The sequence below is a fragment of the Ovis aries genome, chromosome 2 (genome assembly GCF_016772045.2).
Source record: "Ovis aries strain OAR_USU_Benz2616 breed Rambouillet chromosome 2, ARS-UI_Ramb_v3.0, whole genome shotgun sequence".
NCBI lineage: Eukaryota > Metazoa > Chordata > Mammalia > Artiodactyla > Bovidae > Ovis > Ovis aries.
In genome coordinates this window covers 132,059,318-132,083,404 of record NC_056055.1, presented here as the reverse complement: position 1 = coordinate 132,083,404, position 24,087 = coordinate 132,059,318, and the positions used below count along the sequence as shown (strand labels likewise).

At 42.9% G+C, this 24,087-nt stretch overlaps 1 protein-coding gene across 2 annotated transcripts in view; it reads right to left on the bottom strand.

The window, feature by feature from the left end:
• Nucleotides 1-24,087, bottom strand: part of PDE11A (phosphodiesterase 11A) — a 462,517-nt gene that overhangs the window by 417,528 nt on the left and 20,902 nt on the right. The window contains exon 1 of one of the 2 annotated variants that reach the window (XM_004004552.6): nt 6,236-7,321. The exons of the other annotated variant lie outside the window; for it this stretch is intronic. Coding sequence (XP_004004601.4) covers nt 6,236-7,108 — 873 coding nt within the window. The 5' untranslated portion in view covers nt 7,109-7,321. Of the gene's footprint in view, nt 1-6,235; nt 7,322-24,087 lie in introns of those variants that run through there. 2 annotated transcript variants of the gene reach the window in all.

Here is a 24,087-nt window from a genome sequence, read left to right as displayed (position 1 = left end):
CATGTAGAAAGCTGAAACAAGATTTCGTGAAACTCCTTTGTAATTCTAGTGTGGGGTGAGATGAACATCTGCCTTTTGAGCAAATCTCAGCAACTCAATCACAGGGCTGTAGACCCATGTTGGTCAGCACTGGCTTATCAGGAAATGAAGCATATTCACCACTGAATTTTCTATACACATGAAATTGATCCCTCCTGAAACCAAACACTTTTAAATGTATTATTTCAATGAAAATTATTCTAAAATAAAGTGAACAATGACATTCTGTGAAAAGGAGTTATTATATATCACTTTATTCCTATTTTATATATGTTAATAATAGCAGTATAGTACAATGCATTCTTAAATATAACTTTCTGCATAATTTTTTTGTTTGGTTTTTTGTCTCTTCAGGGAGAAGCAATCAGCTCTCCTTTCTTATATCATGAGAAGGCAAAGCAAGACCTGAATGAGCAAAGATAGGGAAAGAGGCATCCTGGCAGAAAGGATGAAAAACACAGAAATAGAAAAGCACTATTCGGGCATTGAAAACAGCACAGAATTTAATGAGGATGGAGCTGAGGCCATACAAAAGCAGTAAACACTAGACTGGAATAAAATTGAACTCTTCCACCTAAGACTCAGTGCGACTCAGAATCAGGGCTGGCCTCATAATCATGTGACCAGTGCAATTGCACGGGGGCTCCCTGCTTGAGGCTTAATGCTGTGGCTGTGTGAAATTCTCAATAATTTTATCTTTGAAGTCATGCTTTGTAAATGAAGTCCAACAGGACAATGGTGTATGAGTCCAGAGCTCACAGTCAGTCTCCCATCCCACTGCCTGCCTACGACTGGTTCTTGGCCACTGATTCTTACTGCCTGGTACCCCAAGCCCCACCCAGTATACCCCTTGTCAGCCCTGCCCTGAGACCAGAAGCCCCAAGCAGTTGGAGGTGAGGCCCAACTGATTGGCCATTGCCCTCTGCTCCTGGCTGGGGTCGGGGTGGGATGGGACAAGGGTCAGGTGCATGCCCCACTCCATCATGAAGAGGAACAGGGCGGTGGTCATCCCCACCCAGAGCTGGCAGCTCTACGGCACATTCAGCAGGCAACTCAAAGGGGCCTCCCGCTCACAGTCAAGGTACTGAGAATTTCTCAGCATGAAAGTTGAAACCACTTGAGGGTCACACATCTGCTGTGGGTTGGGGCAGCAGACCCTTGGGAAGGCAATATTGCCTTCTCCATCTCCAGCCAGGCTCCTGCTTAATCATTTTGGCTGAGCTCCACAAATTATGTAGCTGGCTCCACTTAAAATCTCTACTCATTCAAGCTTCTCTTTCTATTGTTAATGACAGCATTACCCTTCTCCATATTTCCCAGGTATAGAATCTGAGTCATCACTAACTTCCCTCTCTCCTTGCCCATATTCACACCTGCAGGACATCCCCACATAATTCTGCTGTCTTTTCCTACTTTTCGTGCTTTAGTGCAGCAGTTCATCTGGCTCCACCATGCCGTCATAATAATTCCAAATTATTTTCACAGTTTTGAGCCTCTCCTTGTTCAGTCTATTCAGCCACTGCCACCAGGTTACCCAAAACACCATTCTGACCATGCTAAAAAGTTCTCAAATGTTTCCTGTGGCTTACTATTGTTGTCTTTGTTTAGTCAACTAAGTGATGCCCAACTCTTTTGTGACCCCATGGCCTAGAGCCCTCGAGGCTCCTCCATCCATGAGATTTCCCAGACAAGAATACTGGAGTGGGTTTCCATTTCCTTCTCTAGGGATCACACCTATGTCTCCTGCTTAACAGGGGGATTCATTACCATTGAGCCATCTGGGAAGCCCCATGGCTTACTGTTAGGGAAGCCCAAATTCTTCAGTCAGGTGCTCAAGAGTCTTTCTTTTGCCGTCACCCTACTTTTGCATACTCATCCTGTAGCATATGCAATACTTTGGCCAAATTAAACCACACGCTCTCCTCTATACACATTTTGGGTTGCCCGGTATTGTGTTTCTGCTGAGGTCCTTTTGCTAGACCTGGATGCCTTTTCCTACTCCACAACTATCTCCAACAGTGAAATCTAACCCTTGTCCCAGTTTGAATGACACCTCCTCCATGAAGTCTTCTATAATGAGCCAAGTCACAGTGTGACTCCATTTTCCTCTGTAACTAATGCCATTCGGTTCGTGTCATTTATTTAGTACCGCTTGGCATTACTTGTTCATGAACAGTTCACAACCTTGTACTTGGAAGTGCCTGGAAAGCACGGAGCCAGTCCTCTTACCTCTGTACACCCACAGGCCCCCTAGCTGGGGCTTAGGCGTGACAGGCACTCAGTGCATGTTTGTTGGAACTGGTGAATAAATGAATCTGTTGTGTAAACAGATCAGGTTTTCTGAAAGCCTGGCACACCTGGTTAACTCTTCTGCGTCATCCCCTTTACTCCTCTCAGCTCACCTAACAAAACATCCTGACTGGTTTTCAAACCCAAAGCCTATCAAACACCTGTAGCATCATTACCAACACTAACTAAAATATCATCTCACACTTTTTATTAATGTTTAAAGTGCTATCCTCTGAACGCGTAGAATAACTTCAAAGAGAACACCTGTTATTTGAGTGCTCTTATTTTCAACCTCTTGAGGGCAATTTTTTCATTACTATATTAAAGTGGGTTGTTTAATAACTTATAGCTGACAGGGGAAAAGGTAGCTTGCAGTCACTATGAGCTACACTGAATATGTAAGAGGAATTTTTTTTTTAATTTGCAATTCTTTGTCTCCTAATTTCAAGGTGAAATTAGGACTAATTGAGGAAAGTAATGAAAAATAATGAAATAAACTAAGGAGTATTTTTGCTTTCAAAACTTTTACTCAACTTTAATACCTCATTAGTCTACTCTTGACTTCAGGATGCCATGCTTATTATCATAATGTCATAAGCATTTTCAGTGCCTTTCTCTCATCCACATACTGAACCTCTAAGGGGATCATCACTTTTATTAAATAATTAAATTTTCAGATTCCATGTGATAAGTTCATCTCCTGAAGGAAAAAAGCACACTCGTTGAACCTAAGCAAGAAATGCCTTACAAATATAGTTAATAAAAAATCAGAGAGGATAGTTATATTTCCACATAGGAACTTCAAGATGTTTACATATATGATCAGAATTACAACAATATTTTGATAAGAGAACATGCATTTGGAAGGTTGTCAGTTTTCATTAAGAGAAATCTATAAGAGCAGGAAATGGAAAGGATAAGGGAAAATACTATAACATGGGAAGGATGCGATATCAATACAACACTATAAAAAGTTTTAAATTGCATGAGCTCTAAAAGGAACAAAATGTAGAACTTTTGATAGGATAAGATATGGTCAAGAATTTTCAATCACATTTAGAGTAATCTTAAGCAGAGGGTGAAAGACTAGACATTTCCATATTCCTTGAATGAAAAGTTAGTTCTAGAATATTTAATTTAAGGGTGGAATATGACTTAAGGAAAGATAAGGCTGGTCAATATGTGCTGAGTTCATATCTCAGCCCCAGATAAGAAGAAAAACAATTAAAAATGAGAGAAAGAGGAAAAAGAAAAACACTAGTAAACCAGATATCACTGTTGTCATCATAAACTGTTACCATTTCCTGAATAACTGAAATGTGCCAGGTACTGCTGGGGGGGCTTTAATGCAGCATCTCACTTTATTTTCAAAACAATTATCTTTACTGCTGCTACCACTAAGTCACTTCAGTTGTGTCCAACTCTGTGCAACCCCATAGACGGCAGCCCACCAGGCTCCCCCGTCCCTGGGATTCTCCAGGCAAGAACACTGGAGTGGGTTGCCATTTCCTTCTCCAGTGCATGAAATTGAAAAGTTAAAATAAAGTTGTTCAGTCATGTGCAACTCTTAGCAACCCCATGGACTGCAGCCTACCAGGCTCCTCCGTCCATGGGATTTTCCAGGTAAGACTACTGGAGGGGGGTGCCATTGCCATCTCCGGATCTTTACTACAGAGGTGTTATTATTCCCATTTCACATATGAGTAAATTGAGACTCAGAAATCAAGAAATTCTCCCAGAGTCACACTAATGGTGACTAGTGTACCATAGTAAAGAAAAAAAAGTAATTTTATCAAAGAAAAGTAGTGAAATAAAAATGAAGAAAAACACACCAGGACAAAAAAATATATTTTGAAAGAAACCAATGGAGAAAGACAAGAGAAATTTCCTAAGCAGATCAAAATGAAGACAAGGAGTGGATCAAGATCTCAAACTCTATAATTTTTTAACTTTTTCCCTTCCTGTCTTTGGCCAGTTCTCCCACCAACCCAGTCTTTACAGCCATCATTACTACCTGGGGAAGGTAAAAAGAACTCTTCATTCTCAATGTCAGTTTCCAGTATTAAAAGGTAACTCTGCTTTACCCTCTGTCTTCAGAATAAGAGTAGGGCCCAGAAGAAACATCCACTTCTGAAAGCCTGATTTTCTATGCCTGTGATAACACCTCTAGCAAAATACTAGGCAGCAGGAAGACAAGTTAACTGCTGAGGAAACTGAGAATTATGCTATTGAAGAGAAGACAGTATATATGAACAGTACTAAATAAAAGTTAGGAGCTAGCAGAAGGGAGTAAAAAATAAAAGCTACAGAAATGGGAGAAAATCAATTGGGGAAGAATAAGAAAAGTAAAAGCAATAGAGAGAAAAGGCTGCAATTCCAGGCTATAACAAGCATCATTCTACCAGGAAGGGATTTTTTTCTTCACCCAAGCACACAATAAGGATGTGGAAATAATGAGAACGAAAAGTTTGTGATTGTTCAACTTTTTACAGAATCTTCAACATTTCAATTATTAAATGTTTTTATTTCTTCCCATGGTTTTCTAGGGTTATAGAGAAATAGACACCTATTAAAGATCACCCATTGCTTGTCTGTCCTAAACTGATCAAAGTCTTTAAGAAGGATATAATGAATAATGAATCTAATCAGTAAATAAGTTAACAAAAATGGTATTGTGATAGGCATTCCTTAACATTAAAACATTATATTGATAGACATCCCACAAAAACAAGAAACTTGGTTTCAAGACAAGCTCCTCAATTTTCTATGTAATATTACCAACTTTCAGATGAAACAGAAAAATATTTACTTTTAGGGTCCTTCCCACCACTTTTGCTATTCTGAGCAACAGCATCAAACTCAAGAGAAACCTGCAGCTTTATTAGACAACTAGAAGTGCTCATCAAATGACAACAAAACTTTCATGACCAAGGAATAGAGCTGTCCATTATTATGAACCCCAAAGAAGTCTCCTAGAAAGTGGCATCCGGGTTCATTATGTTCAGGGAAGTGATACTGAAGAAATTAGAATGGACTGACTTTCAGAACCATGATCTAACAGCAAGTTCAAATCACTGTGAAAATGAAAGGCTTAGAAACACCAGACAACAGCATGATGGGCTTCCTTCTCTACCTGAATCCAGCACATTCACCATGCTCATTGCCTTTGGAATTGCTAGACAATTATCCATTTTTCATTTGCTTCACAAACTAAAAACCTACTTGCTCAGTCAAGAGCCCACTGCAGATAATGCTGGATTCAAACCTAAATAACTCTTCAATTTGTCCAACTTCTCTCAACTCCACAACAGAAGCAGTTAGAATAGGTGCTAAAAAAAAAAAAGGCATAAATGGATCTGAGGCCCATTCTTCCCTTGACTTTCCTCCTCTTTTCTTCATCTTCCTTACCTTGGAACTCATGTAAGAGAAGGGGCTAAGGAAATAGCTAAGCACTTTGATCCCCTCCCAATCTGGAATGAGAATGAAATGCATTATGGTCCTCAAATGACATCAGAGACACCAATATACCCATTTTCTTCAGACTAACACTGGAATTCTAGAGTAGACATCTTCTTCCAGCACCTAAAAAGAAATGCATCCTAAAACCATATACTGATATTCTTAAAGACAAGGTCCCTTGACAAAGAAACACAAGGTATTACTGGATACAAAAATGTATCCTTGTGTGTTATATGAATTTTCCACAAGCCACTGTGTGTTAGTAAAAGACCATTCTATCAAAGAAGGTATAGTAACATTCAAACTAATCTAAACTCAGAAGGAATCTAAATAGCAAAATTCATACAGTAAAGAATCTAAGTTAATGTGTTTGTGGATGCCCATGGGTAACAGAAGGCTTGGCTCCCAGACCAATGGGGCTCTGGAAGGGGACAATGCAAAGTCCTACCTGGTAGGCATCAGGAATGTTGACCGTCTCTCCATGCTCCCCGACATAACCAATGATACCTTTGCCCCAGGGGACCTGCACCTCGTTTGAGTTTTCTGTGCTGCTGCAGGGCAGCAGTGGGGTTCCTGCATGCACGTCAAAGAATTTGGAGACCAGGCTCTTCTTGCCAGCAGCCGCCCCTTCCACCAGGAAGAGAGAGCAGCGGTCTGCGTCCACCATGAGGCAGACGAAGATGAGGATCTTGTAGCTCAGACTGGTAAGATCAAGGTCATTGGAGATATCCTTGACCAGTTCCAGGAAGAACTGTCGCTCGTTATGCTTTTTGAGGTGGCACTTGTAGTCCATGGCCGTAGGGGGATACTGAGGCAGATTCACCCGAGATTCCAGCAGGGCGCTGAGAATGTGGGCGGTGGTGGGGGGCAGGGAGCTGGCCTTCCGGAGGAGCGCCCTCCGCCGCACACTGCTCAGGGGCTCCTGGGCCCGGGCGGTCACTTGTTCATCGTAGGTCCTGTTCACGTGGATGGCCTTGGAGCGGGCAAAACTCTTCCTCAGCTCTTTCTGAGAAGCTCTCCGCTGCAGGCTCTCATCGCCCCGGTTGCCACTGGCCCAGCTGGGACCCATGGGGGCCCCCCTACACTCCCCGCCGCCCGGGGTGGGCTGGCTGCTGGCAGAGCCGTCGGGTCCGGGGCCACCGCTCACGCTGGCGGCCGGGGTGGGCCTCGGGCCTACCGCCCCCTGACCCTGCCCGTGCCTCTGCATCCACTTCTCCACCATCTCCTGCTTCCCCTTCCGCATCAGGTAGTCTTCCAGCAACTCTGGGTGCCTGTCCAGGAAAGTTTCCACCTCCCCAAAGTCCAGGCGGGAGGCCGTCATGGTCCCAGACTCGGCTTTCCCTCCGCCTCTCTACACCGGGACCAAACGAGCCTCTGCTCCGGCCTCTAGCTGGTCCTGCCCATGGCTACCCCACCAGGATGCCGGCCCCGAGCTTCTGCCACCAGCGGAATCCCAAGGGGCTGGGAGGCGCCCGTTCCTTCGGGCTCAGACGGCGGCTGGCAGGATCCCCACACCCCGGTCCTGCTACTTGCGCGCCGCACAGGTGCCCCCACGGCGCTGCTGCCGCGGCTGCGGCTCGCGCTGAAAACCCGAGCGACCGCGGCTCCCGCTCCGCCTGCCGCCGCCGCCGCGGCTGCCTGCACCGGATGAGTGGACCGCTGTGGACGCGAGGCAGGGCAGGACACGCCCCTGAGTGAGGCGCGGGTCCCCCGGGGAGCAGACGGCGGGAGGAGGCAGACGCGAGCTCCAGCCCCGCCAGCGTCCCCGGCCGGGATGCCCGGCGGTTCCTGGAAGAGTCCCCGGCCGGCCGGAATCGGCGCCCGGGAACACGACCCGCAGACTCCTGACTGGGACAAGATTAGAGGCGAGGCGCACCTCGTTCCGTCCCCCTCCGTCCTTCCTTACCCCCCCAGCTCCCTCTTCCCCGCGCCTCAATCCTCCAGCGTTTCACGGAGGCCCCGCGGGAGCCCAGTGGGAGCCCAAGTACTAGGAAGTGTTTATGTTTTGCAAGGATCAGACCCAGACGCTGACTCCGAGGAAATGAGGATGCTCAGAGACAGGGGGATTATTTTTCTGGGATGTGACTGTGAATTCTTGGCTCCTAGGCTTCCTGGGACTGCCCGCTAATACTGCCCAGCTCCTTGTGGGTGTTCAGTAAATAGGTGCGGAACTGGATTTACGGAAATTACTACATGAAGTTCCCCGTCTGAGCAATTGATGACTTTAACCAAATTCATGGACCCGGGGTTGGGAACAGGAGGGTGGTACACGGAAGGAGGCTGTAAAACACAGTCCCTTGGATTCGGAACCCTGCCCAGCGGGAGCACGTGGAAAAGTAGACTTAAGGGCCTCGGGGCTTCCTTCCAAGTCAGTCCTGCACACAGAGTGCCTACTCTTCTTTTCCTGAACGACTTGCCATCTCCTTCTTTCTCCACTGAGTTTGGCAAAGAAGGCAAGGCTCCCTTTAATTTCAGTATCCAAGGGCTGTGGGTAAAGTTTTCTCCTCTGTAGGAGGCTTTTCTTTCTCTAGCCCATGGATTCTCCAGATCTGGCTAGTCTCAGCTAGTTAGGCTAAGAATGACACCAGGTTCCCCTTGGGCGTTTTCCAACCTACTTGCTAAGCTTGGGTAATTTCCTGGCAAACAGACTCAGCCTGGTGACCCCTTCTTGAAGGCCAAGGGTCTTCTCTTTTGTGAGAAACAAGAGCAGATGGAGAACCATCTAGTTCCCTGGGACAGCAGGACAATCTAGACGAGCTCTTACAGAACACCAGCAACCAGGGTAATAGAAAAGCTGCAGAGGAAACAGGTAGTGACATTTTTATGGGGCTTCCACGTGGCGGGACACGCAGGTGACCTCCACAGAAATAAAGCTTACTCTAGATGATGTCCTTGCAGCAAAAACAAGCGTACCGAACACTTGCTATGTTGATCACTTTAAACTAACATGTTAATCTTCACAACAAATTTATGATGTGAGGGCTCTTATTATCTTGTTCTAAAGATGGGAAACTCTGCCAAGTTGTGTAATGTACCCAGCGCACAGAGTGAGGTGGTGCCAGAGCAGGGGTGCAAATCTACTGAGGTTGGCTCCAGAGTGAGGCACACTCTCAGCCACATCAGTGGGTTGTCTCCCACCTGTGTCAGAGGAATCCTAGCTCTGCTGGTAACAAAGATGCAGGGGCTGGTGCAGAATGATCTCTAAACATTCCTCTCACAGCCACGGGAGGAGCAGAGAGGGAGAAGAGAGGCACTTGTTCAAAAATTCCAAATATCCCAGCTTAGTGCTATGATTAAGGGCACAGCCTTGACACTGGGAATGCAACTGTGAACAAAGACCCTGCCTTCATGGAGCTTACATTATGCTGGGGAGGCAGCCAGTCAACAAATGAAATACATACAGTTGACCCTTGAACAGCAGATCCACTAAAACACTGTTATTTACCAGCAGTAAATACTACAGTACTACACAGTCTGGGGTTGGTCAAATCCATGAGTGCAGAACCACTGATACAGAGCCAACTATAAGTTATAGGTAGATTTTCAACTGCACAGGAGCCAGCACCCCTAACCCCTACTTTGTCCAAGGGTCAGTTCAGTTCAGTCGCTCAGTCATCTCCAACTTTTTGTGACCCCATGAACTGCAGCACACCAGGCCTCCCTGTCCATCACCAACTCCCGGAGCTCACCCAAACTCATGTCCATCGAGTTGGTGATGCCATCCAGCCATCTCATCCTCTGTCATCCCCTTCTCCTCCTGCCCCTGTCAACTGTATACAAAATCAGAATTTCAGTGATAGGTGCAATGAAGAAAAACAAAACTTGGCAAAGTATTAAATAAAGTGATGAGGTGGTGAAAAGGTCTCTACCTGAGTAGAGATCTGGTAGAAATGAGGAAATGAGCTACGCTAATATCTGTGGAAAAGAATGTACCAGGAAGTGTGCGGAAGTTGTGAGATGTAATGTGTTGGGAGCATTTATGAAACAGCAGAGAGATAAGTTAGGAGACAGTGAAGCAAGCATAGAATATTGGTAGTTGGGAGCTGCAGACTGCTAAGGGGATGGGTTGTGGTCAAGAATTAAATGAGGTAAAGTTCTTAACACAGTGCCTGATACAAATAAAGTGCTCAATAAAGTCCCCTGTTGTATTACGTTTATTCTTATCATTCTTATTCTCCTAAAATAATAATGGGGCTTCCCCAGTGGCTCAGCGATAAAGACTCTGCCTGCAATGCAGGAGCCGCAGGAGATGCGATTCGATCCCTAGGTCAGTATTGGTGCCTGGAGAATCCGTGGACAGAGGAGCCTGGCTACAGTCCATCCGGTCACAAAGAGTCAGACATGACTGAAGTGACTGAGCGCACACACCCACAAAGTAATAGTGTACGGCCACGTCTCTGGTAACCTGAGTGACTCGTCAGTAGAGATGAGCGGAGTGGTACACTGGAGCTGGCTTGCAGGGGCTCACAAGAGCCTGCTTTAGCATCTCTCCAACTTCATGTTCAGTGACATCATGTAGCTTGCAATCAGCCATGACGGGAGTATTTACACCATGAAATCAACAAATGCTATGAATCAGGACTTCCCCCGCCCCTGGCCCCGATTGCTAGTTGTTAAATGCCTGCTAGAATTCAGAGGAAACAGTTCAATTGCCCACCACCTGATGAATGGATCAATAAAATGTGGTATACCCATACAGTGGAAAAAATGTATATGTAACAAATGAAATACTAAAATATGCCACAACTTGAATGAAGCTTGAAAACCTTGTGCAAAGAGAAAGAAGCCACTTACAAATGACCACATACTGCATGATTTCATTTATATGAAGTGTCCAAAATAGGCAAATCCATAGATTAGTGGTTACTAAGGGATGTGGGCAAGGGAAGACGTAGGAAAGTTGGAGGCGGGGGGTAACCACTAATGAGTATAAGGTTTTTGCAGGAGTAAATAAAATGTTCTGAAACTAAGTGTGGTGATGGTTTCACAGATCTGTGAATATACTGAAACCACTGACCTGTACACTTTAAAAGGTTGAAGAATTGTATGGAGTGTGAATTATATCTCATTAAAGCTGTTATTAAAACAACAACAAAAGCCATTTACCAGCACTCAACTGGTGAGAATAGAGCAGCACTGCTGTGCAAGGAGGCAAGAAAAGCAATGAGCTTCAAGGATGGGAGAGAAGCAGACCACCCCTGGGCTGCCTGGAAACAGAGCTTAATAAATGGACATTTCCTCGGTTCCATCTTCCATGTATTCATTATGTAAGCACTTGCTAAGCATGTATTATGTTCCAGGCTCTGGGAACAAAAGATGAGCAAGACGAAACCTCTGCCTCTGATTGAGAATCTCAGTCTCCTCCGCCAAGAGGAGTGGGCGTAGAATACTGGGAAGGGTAGGAGGGGAAACTGAGCATTTCTGGCTGGGTTTTGAATTGGCTGGAGCCTCATTCCCTGCTTGGCTCATGAAGTCACTAAAGGAGTCGGTTTGAGGAAGACAAAGCAAAGGTGGCAGACAGCACGATTAAGATGGTCTGAGGCTGTGGTGGAGGGCGACACAGTAAGCTGTGTGGCAATACGGCCCATTGCCATTTCCTCATCACGCTCCATTTGTAGGATAGCATATGCTCTGGTCAAGATTCCAGCGGGAAGCAGAGTGCACTCGAAGTAATTCTAAGAGGGTAAATTCACAAAGGGACTCATTACAAACGGGAAGTATATAGGTAAGCCACAGCGACCGTGAAGGGACTGGGGCTCACAGCCACAGGGAAGTCACCTCCCCTAGACCCGATGAGAGCAGGAAAGAGGCTTGCAGACTGACTAAGCCTGGAGAGAAGCAGTGGCAGCCGGTCAAATGACATGGACAGCTCAAGCTGACCTCAAAGGAGGGATATCAGGAATAAATAACTTGATCTTCTTCTTCCCCGTCTCTCCTATCCTGACCAGAGCCAGCTAGAGGCTAGGAGCTTGTGGATGGAATCCATATGTCATCCCACCTGGGCAGAGAGTAGAGCAGGAGTTGAGTAATATCTGGAGGGGCAAAGGAAAAATATTTGGCCCAATATGGAACCTTGAGGAAGTCTCTTCAGGAAATACTGGATGCTATAACTCCGAAGAATTTTCTGTATAATTCTGCCCTCTTCTGCTCCCTGCTAATTCCATCAGAACTGTCTATAATATACCCTACACCCACATTTGCAGTCAACAAAACCCTCTATGGTACTCACCCTGAAAAGATATGATATTGTGAAGAGAGATCAGTCATCTCAAGGGAGAAACTCTGCAGGCTCCTTCCCTATCTATACTTCCACCAGACTAGAAATATCGACCAAGCAGCCCCTCACTGGACTAGATCAAGGGGTCTTCCCTTCCTATTCCTTTCAAGAATAACTCATTTTCAAGTATAACTTGATCATTACTTTATCACTGTCATTATCAATCAGCATTTACTGAGCAACATGCAAAGCACTGGGTTACTTCCAAGGTAACTTTTGTTATTCGAAAGCACACCCATTAAATTTTAGTACTGGATGAAACCTTAGAGATCATCTAATACTCCACTTTGATTTCACGCCTGTGGAAATTGAGATTCAGAGCAGATATCTAACTCTTCCAAAGTCACCAGCCAAGTACAACCTCTGATCTGCCCTTGGTTCCATCCCACCTCTACATCCAGAACTCAATACCAACCTCTTGAAGCCAATGAGCTTCTGTTGCCTAAACTTGTCTCCTAATCATTCCATCTCCTAAAACAGACTTTCATTTTGTGACCATTAGACATCATCAGATAGGTTGATCCAACCTTCAAAATGAAACCTTCACTTCAAAAATAAAATTGGCATCATATTCTTTTAGGAAATAGGACTCCACAGGATCAAACAGAAGACAGCTTTTTCCCCTTCCAAAAAAGATGAAAATTTCCACAGAGATGTTTATGGAAATTTCATAAGTGGTCATAGTCTATATCAAATCTATACCAAATCTATACATCATAAATGGTCAGAGCCTATACCAAATCCCAAACCTGAGGTGCTGTATCACTCAGGGTTCTCCAGAGAAGCAGAACCAACAGGATTATGCCGTTCAGTTTGGTTTTAGCCACTAAGTCATGTCCAGCTCTTTCACGACCCTGTGGACTGTAGCCTACCAGACTCCTCTGTCCATGGGATTTCCCAGTAAAGAACACTGGAGTAGGTCACCATTTCCTATTCCAGAGTACCTTCCTGACCCAGGGATCAAACCTAAGTCTCCTGCTTGGCAGGCAGAGTCTTGGACCACTGAGCCACCTGGGAAGCCTGTACAGAGAAAGAAAAGAGAGACAGAGACGTTGATAGAGACAGAGACAGAGGTAAAGATTGATTTATTAGGGGGAATTGGTTCACATGATTAGGAGGCTGAGAAGTCCCACAATCCGCTGACGGCAAAGTAGAAATCCAGAAAAGTCAGCAGGGCGATTCAGTGTGAGTCTGAAGGCCTGAGAACAAGAGGAGAAAATGATGTAAATCCTAGTCAGAGGGCAGGAGAAGATGAGATTAAATATCCCAGCTCAAGCAGTGAGGCAGAAGGAAAAGGGTGAATTCTCCTTCCTCCGCCTTTTGTTCTATTCAATGTAACACCATTCCATTGATGAGGCCTTCAATGGAATGGACAGTGCCCACCCACATTGGGAAGAACTACGTTGCTGAGTCAACCAGTTCAAATGTTAGTCTCAACCAGAAATACTCTCCTAGGCACACCCAGAAACAATGTTTAATCTGGATACCCAATGGCACACTCAAGTTGTCCCATAAAATTAACCATTATAGGAAACTTCAGTTCAGTTCAGTTCAGTCGCTCAGTTGTGTCCAACTCTGCGACCCCATGAATCGCAGCATGCCAGGCCTCCCTGTCCATCCCAACTCCAGGAGTTCACTCAGACTCAAGTCCATCGAGTCAGTGATGCCATCCAGCCATCTCATCCTCTGTCGTCCCCTTCCTCCTCCTGCCCCCAATCCCTCCCAGCATCAGAGTCTTTTCCAATGAGTCAACTCTTCGCAGGAGGTGGCCAAGTACTGGAGTTTCAGCTTTAGCATCATTCCTTCCAAAGAAATCCCAGGGCTGATCTCCTTCAGAATGGACTGGTTGGATCTCCTTGCAGTCCAAGGGACTCTCAACAGTCTTCTCTGGTTTTAAATTTTGCAAGTGCCTTTTCCCTATTCTATTTGTGTAGAATCTCTACATGTGCCTGTTTAAATTGTCACTGTCTATCCTAGTAATTTCACCTTAATCCATGAAACTTGATAACCCACAGTAACTCACAAGAGAATGCTAAGTATATAAAGCAACAGTGTGGGTTTATATACACCAGGCAGGGTAAATTATATTAGCACTGTCCAGCTAGGCATCTGGGAATGAAGTCTGTTTCTTTTACTGAAGAAGAAGAAGTTGTGCATGTAAATTCTGAAGCATGTATTTACACACGAGTGTGCCAAGTCACTTTAGTCATGTCCGACTCTGTGATCCTATGGACTGTAGCCTGCCAGCTCCTCTGTCCATGGGATTTCCCAGGCAAGAATATTGGAGTGGGTTGCTATTTCCTCCTCCAGGGAATCTTCCCTACACAGGGATCAAACCCGTGTCCCTTATGTCTCCTGCATTGCCAGATGGGTTCTTTACCCCTAGCGCCACCTGGGATTTACACACCACCTAGATAAATATGGCTCCCCTCATAGCTCAGTTGGTGAAGAATCCACCTGCGATGCAGGAGACCCTGGTTTGATTCCTGGGTTGGGAAGATCCGCTGGAGACGGGATAGGCTACCCACTCCAGCATTCTTGGGCTTCCCTAGTGGCTCAGCTGGTAAAGAATCTGCCTGCAATGTGAGAGACCTGGGTTGGGAAGATCCCCTGGAGAAGGGAAAGGCTACCCACTCCAACATTCTGGCCTGGAGAATTCCATGGACTAAGTCCATGGGGTTGCAAAGAGTCGGACATGACTGAGCGACTTTCACTTTCACTGGACAAATATAGCTGCATTTACGAAGCATAATTGACCTAATTCCTGGTATCACTAATCAAATTAACAGGTTGCCCTCAATAGTTCTTATATTCTTAGCAATAATCAAAGACAGTATATTACAATGGTACACGTATTGTTTAAAATATTTTAATGTTAAATTTTCTTTCTTACTCCATTTCAATTGTTTTCCCCCTCTCCCTTCACTATTAACATTTTTAGCTATTTCTCCAAAACTTATCTTTGAACAAAATATTGCTCTCATATTTAACCTACAAGGACCTCAGTTTCCTTAGATTGAGTGCTCCTAACACTGTGCTATCCCACATAGTGCCCACTAGACACATGTGGCTAGCTAAATTTAAATGTTAATTAATTAAAATTAAATAAAATTATAAAGTCAGTTCTTTAGGAAACTACTCACATTTCAAGTGCCCAATGGCCATAAGAGGCTAGTGGCTACCATGTTGGATTGCGTGTACTTTAAGAAAGTTCTATTTGAGAGTGCTGCTCTAAGACCATCTGCAGTGCTAAGATTCTGCATTTATTTACCAGTTTCATTCAATGGCCTCCCAACTGTCAGATATAATGGCCCATTTTAATCTTCATACTAGTTTTATGGTCATCCTCTGTTCATGAAACTTTCTCTCAACAGCACCATTTCCCAATTCTGTATTATTTGAATGGATTTGAATTACATTCTCTCAAAACAGTGACTAACCATCATGTCTCAGTTTATTTCACTGGTTTTTACACTTCCTGTGGCCTTCCTTAACGGCTGCAATTACTCATTTAAGGTCCATCCCACAACTGTAGTTACCACCTCTTGTTTTCACAGTCCCCAGTCCATACGTCATGCTACAAGATGATTCTGTTTTCTATCAGTGGATGCTATCTTACTTAGCTGGGCTCCCACAACAAGATATCACGGACTAAGTGTCTTAAGCAACAGAGATTCACTTTCTCACAGTTCTGGAGGCTGAACGTCTGAGGACAGGATACTAGCATGGTTGTATTCCAGTGAGAGCTTACTTCCTGGCTTGCAGATGGCCACCTTCTCTCTGTGTCTTCACATGGCAGAGAGAGCACACTCTCTGCTGTCCCTTCTGATTAAGGCACTAATCACTTCAAACCAGGGCCTCACTCCTAAGACCTCACCTAACCTTGATTACCTCCCAAAGGCCCCTCTTCTCAGTGCCATCTCATTGGAGGTGATGAATTTTGCAGGGACACAAACATTTAGTCCATAACACATTGTACAACAAACTACCTCAAAACTCAGTTGCTTAATACGAAGGATTTGTTTGTTTACTTATCGCAGTTGTGTGGGTTAACCAGCGGTTCTTCTGTTCCACTTGGAATCAGCAGGAGTCAATCCTGTGGCTGCATTTAGCTGGCAGCTGTGCTGCACGGGAAAAGGCCTCTTGCACACATCCAGGACCTCAGTGCTGGGGCTACTCAGTTTTCCTCCAAGAGCTTTCCTCTACCTAGTGTCTCGTCCTCAGTTCTTCTTCATATGGCTTGTCTCTCAAGAAGGACAGCTTGTCCTTCCTTACTGTGTAGCCACTGGGTTCCAAGGAAGAGTATTTCCAGAGGGTAAGCCCAGTGTGCAAGAGCTTATTAAGTTTTCTGTCATACTTAATGTCCCACTGGCCAAAGCCAACCATATAGCCAAGCTAACTGCAGAGGAGGGACAAGAATGTGAATCTTTACTGGGGCAGTACCCTGGGAGCCACCAGTCAACCACACCGGCTCTCTCCAGAATCTCCTACCCACACTGCCAATTGCTGCAAGACATTTGCTCCTGAATGTCTTATAGGCACTTCAAATTAACATTCCCAACATCACTTTCACTCCTCCCCACCTTAAATCACTCAATTCCATATATTTCACTTTAGAAATTTCTCTTTGAAACCAGATTCTCTTCTCTTAACCTACTTGCCTTAATTCAAACCTTCATTAACTGCATAATTCTCTGCTGAACAGTACTGTCTTATAACAAGTATGATAATGGCACAGCCTTGATTATAAGCTCTTTTATTTATAGACTTCTGCATTCATATATGTTAAGTCGCTTCAGTAATGTCTGACTCTTTGCGACCCCATGGGCTGTAGCCTGCCATGCTCCTCTGTCCACGAGATTCTCCAGGCAAGAATACTGGAGTGGGTTGCCATACCCTCCTCCAGGCGATCTTCCCAATCCAGGGATCGAACCCATATCCTGCATATCTCCTGCACTGGCAGACACATTCTTTACCACTAGTACCACCTGGGAAGGATTTATAGACTTAAGCGAAAGTGAAAGTGAAGTCGCTCAGTCATGTCTGGCTCTTTGTGAGCCCATGGACTGTAGCCTACCAGGCTCCTCTGTCCATGGGATTTTCCAGGCAATAGTACTGGAGTGGATTGCCATTTCCTTCTCCAGGGGATCTTACCAACCCAGGGATCTAACCCAGGTCTCCGGCATTGTAGACAGACGCTTTACTGTCTGAACCACCAGGGAAGTCCAACTTGATAAACTTAAGTTTATAGACTTAAGTCCTTGTCAAAGCTAAGTCCTTGTCAAAGCTATGTAGGGGACTGAATGACAACCTTCCACAAGATATGCCATCTCAGAACCTGTGAACATGACCTTATTTGGAAAGAGGGTCTTTGCAGATATAATTAAGGATCTCAAGATAACAGCATCCTGGACTTAGGCCTAAATCCAGTGACACTTTTCCTTATAAGATAGAGAAGAGAAGATAGAGATATTAGAGAGAAGATATTGTGAAGACAGATAGAGATTGGAATGATACTTCTCTAGGCCAAGGAACATCAAGGATTGCTGACAGCCACCACAAGCTAGGAGAGAGGTGAGGGGTGGATTCTCCCTCAGAGCCTCCAAAAAAATAAACCAACACTTTCCCACACCTTGATTTTGGAGTTCTGGCTTTCAGCACTGTCAGAGAATAGTTTCTATAGTTTTAAGCAAGGAGATCCAACCAGTCCATTCTAAAGGAGATCAGCCCTGGGTGTTCTTTGGAAGGAATGATGCTGAAGCTAAAACTCCAGTACTTTGGCCACCTCCTGCGAAGAGTTGACTCATTGGAAAAGACTCTGATGCTGGGAGGGATTGGGGGCAGGAGGAGGAAGGGGACGATAGAGGATGAGATGGCTGGATGGCATCACTGACTCAATGGACTTGAGTCTGAGTGAACTCTGGGAGATGGTGATGGACAGGGAGGCCTGGCGTGCTGTGATTCATGGGGTCGCAAAGAGTCGGACACCACTGAGCGACTGAACTGAACTGAACTGAAGCCACCAAGTATGGGGTAATTTGTTGTGACAGCCCTGGGAAATAAATATAAGACCTTCCATCACTGTATCTCTATGTTTCATCTCTGTTCTCATCTTCTGCTACTCCCTACTGCATAGTCTCCAAGCAGATGCCTTCTGTCCTCTTGTCTTCTTCCTGAAAAGTCCTTCTCCCCTGCCTTGCCCTTTAACGTCTCTGTTCTGTGAAGACCTATATTTGAAATGTCACATCCTAAATGAGGTTTTACCTGTCTCCACGGTGAGAAGCAGTGTTCCATCTTCCTGTGTGGCCTGTCCTCCTGCTTTTATACATTCTGGTCATATATCTACTATAAATCATTCAATAGTTGGTCTCTATTTAACACAACGTGATGCATTTAATTCTCCATTTTAAAAGGTTTTATCTCAAAGCACATTTTAGTATTCTTTCACTTCTCTTTTTTATTGTCAATTTAGAAATTGAAAAAACTCTAAGCAAAAAGTCCACCTGCATTCATAACTGTATTAAAGAGTAATAAGTACCTAGAAGATAAATTTTTTAAAAATGTAAAGATACCTAGGTGAACAATAATGACCCATGAGAATAACAGAAAAATATGCAGAAAATAACAAAAATATTCCATATCACGCCATAAATATTTTCTATATTCTATTTTCTCCTCATCTCCTTAATATCAACTGAGTATTTTATCTCAGAATAAAAATCAGAAATAATCGAAGTATCTTGCTGAAGAATGATTTGTTGATAAAATAAATTGACTGGCTTTCGACTGTCTCAAAGTATTTCCTGTGCATTTGGAGATTCAGACAGCAGATAATGGACAGATTCAATATTCTTAAAATTCCTTAAATCTTTACAAAGGTAATTTTGCTAAAAATATCTTAAGCAATCAAATGTTTAGTTAAAAAACAGTCAAAGGATCATCCCTTTCTTCAAAGAATATTACCTATAATCTAGCTAGAGAGATAAGATATTTACATACTGAAAGTCACTCAGTCATGTCTGCCTCTTTGTGACCCAGGCCAGAATACCGGAGTGGGGAGCCATTCCCTTCTCCAGGGGATCTTCCCAACTCAGGGATTGAACCCAGGTCTCCTGCACTGCAGGCAGATTCTTTACCAGCTGAGCCATCAGGGAAGCACAATTGACAATACTAGATACTACTGATGGAGTAGGAGAGACAAAGAGATCTATAAAAGAAACCAGAAGTATTCTTAAGTGTCATATGGTATTGTTTATATTTAATAATAATTCATAATTAGTATTAATATTGAAAGGATAGGCCTACTAATACCAGAACAAAGGAGGTAAAAATTGAAGGAAAATTCAACAATAGATGGTTTAGTTTTCATTTAGGGAATTAACATAAGAAGAAGGATAGAAATAAATATTAAATAATGATGACTTTCCTCTCTCTCTTTTTTTTTTTTTTTTTTTTTGGCCTTTCAGGGCAGCTTTCAGGATTTTTGTTCCTGACCAGGGATAGAACCCATGCCCCCTGCAGAAGCATGGACTCCTAAACACTGGGCGGCCAGGGAATTCCCCTGATGCCTTTTTTCTTAATTGCCATGCCTTCATTCACTAAATCAAAAGTAATCAATCATTCCAGTTATTGTTTTACATGTCTTATAGGAAGAACACTATAAGAACAGAATAAGGATGCCTTATCATTTAAAAGACAGTCTCCATTTGTCTCATACTGTTATTTATGGTTTGATTCAAGGATAAAATATTACTCCCCAGAGTACCTTTAACAGCAACTAACACAAAAAAGCAAACATGTCAACTCTTAATTATTTTTTATTTTTCAAGTGATTATGATAAATGAGGGCAAGGCCAAGCTATAAGTTTCAAATAAACTTTTTTGAAAATATACCACATATTATCCATAAAACATAAATGTTTTAATGTAAGAATTCACCTTCCCCAAAATAAATATATGAAGATTAAAGATAATTTGAACTTTGAGAAACTATGAATCTCCTGCCAAATTAATCTTCTTAATATAATGTAAGATAGCAGCTAACGTAATTAGTTATAATTCCAGAAATGAATTGCATCACTGTTATGTGCTTTAAGAACAGCTAATGGGTGTAGCCTGGTGCATGCATGCATGCTGTCTCCAATTTTTTCCAGCTGTTTGCAACCCTGCTTGGGCTCCTCTGTCCATGGGATTCTCCAGGCAAGAATACTGGAGCGGGTTGCCATGCCTTCCTCCAGGGGATCTTCCCCACTCAGAGATCAAACCCGCATCTCCTGCATTGGCAGGCGGGTTCTTTACCACTAGCCCCACCTGGGAAGCCCAGCCTTGTGCCATCATGGAAACTTGTTAATCCAAGATAGAATCTGATGCTGGATATTTCCCCTGAAATTTAGTCTCTGAAAGATTTTCTCACTTGTGTATATTTTTTTTTCCAGCATAAAACCTGCCATCTTAATGAAACTCTATGTGTAGGAAATTTCTTTACCAGTTATTTTACCACCAAGAAATAAGCCAATTTAAATGTCTTACCAGATAGCAAATAGATATTTTAAAGGAAAAACAAAAAAGTGGCCAAATTACTAAATTCATGCCACAATATAATAATAAAATAAAGAATGAGGTTAATTTCAGTCTTTCATCCAAATACTCTTTGGAGCAAAGTAAAATGTGTCATTTTCACCCTGGCTGCTTTTTTTTTTTTTTTTTTCGCACTCTTTCATCCATCTGCTCATTGGCTTCTCCAATGGGCTTCTCCAATTTTTCCCTATTAAATGAGCCTCCTAGGATACTCTGAAAATGACCTTGGAGGGAATTTACATCAGTTTCTGTTGGTTTGTTTGCTTGTGATCGTAATTTCATTGTATTGCTTCTAACCTGGTCCTTTCTTTCTAAAATTGCAAGCTCATGTCTTAACTACGTGCTTGGTAGGCTGGTTCTTCTCGTTGAGCAGATTCCCTGATGAAGCGGGGGTCGTGCTACCTGTCACCTTCATGGTCCCAGTGAAGGCCACTGTGGGGAGCACAAGACCCTCTCTGCCAGTGCCCTTTATGATTTTAGGTTGGTCAGAATTTCTATTTTGCATATTTTTCTTAGTTCAAGGAAAATATGAACTTTCCTCCAAGCTGTGACAGGGCAATTTATTTCTCTATGCCTCAGGTTCCATATCTATAAAATGTAATCATTTCCCTAACAGAATTGTCTAGAGGATGAAATGAGTTCATACATGTACAGCACCTAGAACAGTATTTGACACTTAGTAAGCTCTCAGCAAATGTTAGCTATTCTACTATTGTTGTGGTTATCATTATTTGAACCACCAATCCATATTCCTTAAAAAATATAATTTTTGAACACACCATTTTTAAAGACCATAAATGCTAACATTAATAATTATTTTTAAAACCATAATTTCTGCTAGTTGGGAGTAATTGGGAAAAAAATCACTGTAGAGAAAGAGAATTGAACATAACTAAACATGTGAAGGAGCACAATTGTGGCAGGAAATTGAACCAATGCAAGAAGCCAAAAAACAACAGACAAAATATACTGCTTAGAAAGTTGACACACTTGCTTTTCAAAAGAACTGGCTGTGCTGGTTTCCCTCCTGTTCAGGGGAGTCTTGCAGATCAACACAATCAGCCCTCTTAGGAAGTATCTGCATCACTACTCCCTGCCACAGTAGCTGGGGAGCCTGGTGGGCTTCCGTCTATGGGGTCGCACAGAGTCAGACACAACTGGAGCAACTTAGCAGCAGCCACAGTAGCTACCATGCCTTCTGAGAGGTGGTATGGCTAACACCACGTTCCCAAAACACACACGCAGTAAGCTTCCCGATGACTCACTATGCACGGAAATGTTCTTCTTTCTAAATTTTTATAAACTTAAATTTGCTGACACACAAAAAGAATTTACAGATTTTACTGTTATATCTGCAACAGAATTTTAGTGCCTTTTTTTCTTTTTTATTAGAAAAATATATACTTGTAAAAACTTAAATATAACAATATTATATAAAAGTAAAAGCCTTCCATCCCTGTTCCCTAGAAACACATTTATCATATAACATGTATCAAGTAGCTGTGTAGACACCTTTACATATACATACTTTTGTATGTGCACAGAAAAAAAAACTGTGCATAAAATTGAACAAGTCTATAACATTAATCAGAAGTTTGCTTTCTTTACTCAACAGTGTATTAAAGATATCCTTCCAAATCAGAAAAATTAAAACCTTTCAAAAGAACAAAACTTCAAAAAAGGCCTTTATCTTTAAGCAAAATTAACACTCCAAGAAGGAAGACCATGTTTATTCTATCCAGAATTATAAGAGAAGTGATTGTCTCTTCCAAATCAGAATTTAACTTTTAATGATAAATTATCTTCTTGAGTGGTTCACTAATGTTCTCAGATATAATAGTGGAATAGAATCATCTAGTCCTAGCTACCAAAGTTAACTAATTTTTCATGCTTCAAGTAAAGTTGCTCAATAATTTGATAATGAGTATAGAGTTAATCTAAAATTGGAATTTTCAAAGGCGTTGTTTTTTTCTCTCTCTTGCATATCAGAATTGGAGAAGTAGTAGGAGAGCCAAGGCAGAGCAAAGCTGATGGTTTCACAAGCCAGAATGCAGAACTGAGCAAGCCTGAAATGGGAGCAAGCAAATGCAAACAAGTACAGAAGCTAGAAATAAGAATGCAGCGAAGTTGCCAGCAAAGGAGATCATCAACAAAATGAAAGGCAGTGTATGGAATATAAGAAAACTCTCCAAATCATCTACCTGATAGGGGGTTAATATCCAAAATATATGATGAACTCATACAGCTCAACAGGGGAAAAAAAGGAAAAAACACCCAATTTAAAAAGAGGCAAAGGAACTGAACAGACATTTTCCCAAGAAGACATAGAGATGGCCAACGGATACATGAAAAGGTGCTCATCACCACTAATCCTAAGGGCAATGCAAATCAAAACCATAATGAGACTATTACCTCATACATGATAAAATGACTATTATCAAGAAACAAGAAACAAAAAGTATTGGCAAAGATGTAGAGAAAATAAATGTTTTGTTGTTGCAAGCCCCTAAGATTTTGTTACTGGAGCAAAGGTGACTAATACAGAAATTGGTTCCTAGAAGTAGGGTGCTGCTCTGTGGCCGTACCTTCTGCACCAGATATCAGGTGGCGTGGAAACTGTTATTTGGAGCCAGAAAAATGGTGACTCATGTTATGCAAGTATCAAAAATTTGGTGAAATTTTCACCTGCAATAATGTAAACAACAGGTAATAAACCTAATACATTTATGGCTTTGGGTGAAGAGAATGTAAGACAAAATGGTAATAGTGTACTTTGGTCACTCCTAGCTGTATTTACGGAGAAGGCAATGGCACCCCACTCCAGTACTCTTGCCTGGAAAATCCCATGGATGGAGGAGCCTGGTGGGCTGCAGTCCATGGGGTCTCGAAGAGTCGGAAACGACTGAGCAACTTCACTTTCACTTTTCACTTTCGTACATTGGAGAAGGAAATGGCAACCCACTCCCGTGTTCTTGCCTGAAGAATTCCAGGAATGGGGGAGTCTGGTGGGCTGCCGTCTATGGGGTCACACAGAATCAGACACGACTGAAGTAACTTAGCAGCAGCAGCAGCTATATTTAACAAAATTCTACAAAAGAGATGAGCTCATGAAAAGAACAGGCCTATCTATAAGCAAGATGCAAGGGAAAATACAGGACCCAGAAATCCTACAGTTGCCATCCTGAGACCTACAACTGTTTCTCACCTCAATTTCAAATGAAATTTGAAAATACTCTGCAACACAGGTCAAATAAGATAGTCTGGAGGCAAAGAAAGGACTCAGGAAAAGAATAAGACTCCATGAAAGCCCTGATAAGTACAATCAACAAAAAGAACAAATATCAAAGAGATGTTTGGAGATGGTTGTATTTTAAATAAGGACTGTGTTTTATTATTTACAGGGCAGCAATGGAGGAATAGACATAGAGAATAGACATGGATATGTG